The 4,496-nt window shown below is 36.0% G+C and overlaps 1 protein-coding gene across 1 annotated transcript in view; it reads left to right on the top strand.

Annotated features, from left to right (window-relative positions):
• LOC107701995 (protein deglycase DJ-1zDJ-1-like) overlaps window positions 1–4,496 on the top strand; it is a 9,040-nt gene that overhangs the window by 1,383 nt on the left and 3,161 nt on the right. The window contains exons 2-4 of the mRNA XM_016504170.1: window positions 551–652; window positions 946–1,005; window positions 1,298–1,367. Coding sequence (XP_016359656.1) covers window positions 551–652; window positions 946–1,005; window positions 1,298–1,367 — 232 coding nt within the window. The remainder of the gene's footprint in view (window positions 1–550; window positions 653–945; window positions 1,006–1,297; window positions 1,368–4,496) is intronic.

Here is a 4,496-nt window from a genome sequence, read left to right as displayed (position 1 = left end):
AGGGAGCAATGGACACTGTGTAGGGACCATGTCAATCGGAACACAGTTCATGCACGGAGCTCACTTCTAACGAGATTATGATCTGAATCAGGTATGTTAACAGAGAGACGTGCAAAACATGCAGAGCGGGGGCAAAACAAAATCAAGACTTTGTAAAAGAGCATAATAGGACCCCTTTAAAAACATGTTGAACAGGGGTTGAATAGTTATGATATACCTGTAAAAAGTGAAAAAGGAAATATACAACTAATCTGTTAGTTCTAATCTGCTTGTTAATCATCTGTTAATAATCTCATAATAAAATATTGAATTAAATTATTATTAAACTGTTGCAGTATGTGTGGGGTTGAATCATTTTAACTGAAATTTTATATATGTGTATATATATATAAACACACACATAGATAGATAACTTCCACATTAAAACAGTATAAATTGTACAAATATACTGATTGAGAGAAGGGAAACATAGTAATATATATACACACACACGCACACACACAAAAGCAGATATGCTCATTTCATTGATACTTTTTCCTCTCTCCCATAGATTGCTGTTACAGTGGCAGGTCTGGCGGGTAAAGAGCCGGTGCAGTGCAGTCGTGATGTCATGATATGCCCAGATTCAAGCCTAGAGGATGCCCGCAAACAGGTTTGGTTTTAACCGGCTCCTCATAAGTTCAAGTTGACTAGAACTAATTTGTGCTGAATGAAGTTAAAGCTGAAGGTGAATGGAGTGCTGTCTCCATCCACTGGCCAAATAGTGCACTGCCAATAAAACTTGATGAAACTAGACTTCTATAAATATGTTCAATTTATCACATCCAAAACCTTGATGCCAACATATGCACATCAGCTATAGAAACGAAACATCCTTGATTGTCAAACATTATCAAAACACCCCTGTTTGCAACTTAATGCAGATGAATGTCATTTTCCTGACAGGGTCCGTATGATGTGGTACTTCTGCCTGGAGGTTTGCTTGGAGCTCAAAACCTTTCTGAGGTACGACTTTGCTTTAATTATTTGTGTTTTACAGTTGAACGGATTCCATAGGAGAGCTCTCACGCCATGAGCATCTTGCATAACATTATGCTGCGTCCCTCGAATAAATAAAAAACATCTTTGCGTCATCTGCTGAGGTTAGAAATGCACTCGTATTGTGAAATGCAAACATGGCATAATTGTGTAAATTGAAGAGGTGTTGTGACGGTGATTTCAGTAATGGCATGTTGTATGTGTGTGTGTGTGTGTGGGTGTGTGTGTGTGTGTGTGTGTGTGTGTGTGTGTGTTGTAGTCTCCCGTTGTGAAAGAGGTGTTGAAGGACCAGGAGGGCAGGAAGGGTCTGATCGCTGCAATCTGTGCAGGTAATCTTCATATCGTGACCTCTGTGCACATATTAACCTTTCCCTAGATGAACAGCATTTATTTAAACTCTTTCAGCGCTGCTCCATTAGGCAAACTGTCAGCAAAGAGAAGCCATATATTACCTTTTTCCTCCAGTATGAATTTCCCAGAGGGCCTTTGGTAATTTTTTTCCCCAGTGGGCCTTTGCCCCCGTTTGTACACCTGAACCGTCTGGATAATTTCTGGAAGAATCTTTCCGATGTGTGGCATGTCAATATGATGCTCATGGCTCAATGAATTATAATTATGACTGCAGATCTGTAAAACTACAAATCTGAAATACAAATTATGAGGATAATGAGTTGAAATAATTGCCAGTAAGCACGTCCGTCTTCATTTGTGGGCGTATTGAACGCAGAGATGTGTGCTATCAGCTTTGCCGTTCAAGGGCTCGTGAAGGACGTGGTGAATGAGGACAGTGAGCCCATGTGGCCGTAGAGAGCAGAGGAGAGCGGAAGGCGTCCCAGAAAACGGCAGATGTCCCCATAGGGATCTCTAATGAACAGGAAATGGCTTCTTATAGTGCCGTGGAGTACCTTCAAAACCGAGTCTGTGTCCGTAGATTCAGAATGCACGATCAGATTGTCAAAAATAAATTAGCATCCGTAATTTCTTGGGTAATTACACTGGCAAACTTGAAATCCTTATCCATGTCTAATTAGCTTTGCATATGCATACGCTGGTGTACTCCCTAAAAGTTGACCGACTAAACTTCTAGTGGCCTTTTAACATTAGTGAAAAACATTCAGGGTAATTCTAGTTAACTAAAACCATAAAAAATGAAATAATAATTTTATTTTAATTCATCTCTCTCTCTCTCTCTCTCTCTCTCTCTCTATATATATATAATTAGTGCTGTCAGAACGATTAATCGCATCCAAAATAAAGGTTTTTGTTTACATAATATATGTATGTGTACTTTTTTTATGTATATATTTATTTATTATGTATATATAAATGCACACATACAGTATATATTTTGAAAATATTTACATGTATATACATTTTATATATTTATATCATTATATTTTATATTATAGATAAATATATTTAATATATAAACATATTTTTCTTAAATATATACATGCATATGTTTGTATATACATAATAAATATACACAGTACACATACATATTAGGGATGGGAAGATTCCCCGATTCGCTTGGTGCATCGGCATAAAAAGTTAACGATGCGATGCAAAAGTTGGCATTTGTATCGTGATCATGGTCGTGATGCATCGTTTCTAACATATTTGCATCGGTAAAAATCGATTCATTTATATATAATTACTAGTGGATGCGCATCATGCGCTATACACTTTTATTATTTAGAAAGTGACCAATAATCTGTGACCAATATTTTATATGTAGATGGATTTCTTCTCTCTAAACTGTTTCTCAAGCGCGCTCTCATCACCGCTGCTGCTGCATGAATATGACGCGAGGAAAAACTGGGATTAAAGTCCAAAACCTGACTTTAAATTACCTAACAAATCAACCGGGGCTAAAGCGGTTCCATAAATGACTAATTAAGTTCACACAATCTCACTAATTTGTGCACGCTTATTCTTAAGCAGCCCTTAATGTCGATCATGGATAAATGAGTGACGTATACGCGCGAGAGATCACTTCCGGCGCTTGCATAAACTACGCCAGAGCGTGTACACCTCACACACCGGATGCCGTGCGCGAGCTCAAAGACAGTTGGACATAGTGGTGTATTAGAGGTAAATTTTTCATCTGTAAATGTTAGAAAGTCATGCAAATATATCCATTTTCCTGTCAGGAGTGGGCGAGGCACACGAGAGAAACGAGCGCTAAACAGACAGAGCGCAATCGAATAGAAGCGCAATAATTCTGAGTAAAATATACATTTTGCTATAATTGTTTTTGGACATTAAATGTGTCTTTTGTAGAATTTTAAACCTACATATAAAGTGTATTTTTATGATAGCAGTAACGGTAAGTGGACTATTGTAATAGGAAAATCAAATGTTAGCTACAGGCTACAGTACTAATTACTAAGCTCAAATTAGTTAATATATGTTTATTATAGCAGTTAAAATTTAGTCATTTTCTTTATTATTTATTTTCATTTTTAATTCAGTGATTTTAACTTTTAATTTAGTTATTTTAATGCTTTAAAGAGCAATTTTAGATTGTAATGTTCTGCTATCTGTTCTGCAAACTATAAAAGGTACAGCTGTAATAAAACCAGAGAGAAAGGCTGCATGGCTAGAAACCATAAAAAGTCAAATAATAGTATGTGAGACAGTGATATCATTATGTTCCTATTGGTCAGTAGAGCAGCTTAGCTTAGCCTGACAGTTAGCCTGCTTTAGACCAGGTTAGTTTCCCAGCATAAGTTGCCACAGTGACTAGCTTGATCTAGGCCTATGTTAAATTTGCTTTATGGAACCAAATAATTTGACAATGAGTCAGACTAACTCAAATAAGCCTGGATTAGTTGGTTAACTTGTTTTATGAAACAGGCCTCGAGGCATTAAAATTGATCATATTTTTTCCATTGCATCATATTGCATCGAATCACATTGTGTTGAATCGAATCGAATAGAAATCGGATCGCATCGCATCCTTCATATGTATCTTTAATGTATCGTATCGTATCGTATCGGCCTCAGTCATGGAGATGCACATCCCTAATACATATATTATGTAAACAAAACTTATTTTGGATGCGATTAATCGTGATTAATTGTTTGACAGCACCTATATATATATATGAACCTTTTTTGTAAACCCTGAAGTATACACATTTAATAAAAATAATAATAAAATGACAAACACTTAACAAAATTGCTAAAACTTTAACTAAAATTAAAATAATAAAACAAAAAAAAATTTAAAATATTAATAAAAACTATAATAGTACTCAGTAATACTTAAATATCACTGATGACATCTGCTGACCAGGGGCATATACCTTTCTGTCCAATAAAGTTTTCTAGAATAGAAATGTCTTCTTTTTCTAATGCCACCTGCCAATGACTAGCCATAGAGAGAAGAGAACCATGGTTTTGAAGGGTTATGATATAACCAAAGGCTAGTGGCTACAAATAATAACAATAAT

Source organism: Sinocyclocheilus anshuiensis, unplaced genomic scaffold, assembly GCF_001515605.1.
Source record: "Sinocyclocheilus anshuiensis isolate Anshui unplaced genomic scaffold, SAMN03320099.WGS_v1.1 scaffold262, whole genome shotgun sequence".
Classification (NCBI taxonomy): Eukaryota; Metazoa; Chordata; class Actinopteri; order Cypriniformes; family Cyprinidae; genus Sinocyclocheilus; species Sinocyclocheilus anshuiensis.
Note: the sequence above shows the minus strand (reverse complement) of the source record. Positions and strands in the feature narration are given on the sequence as shown.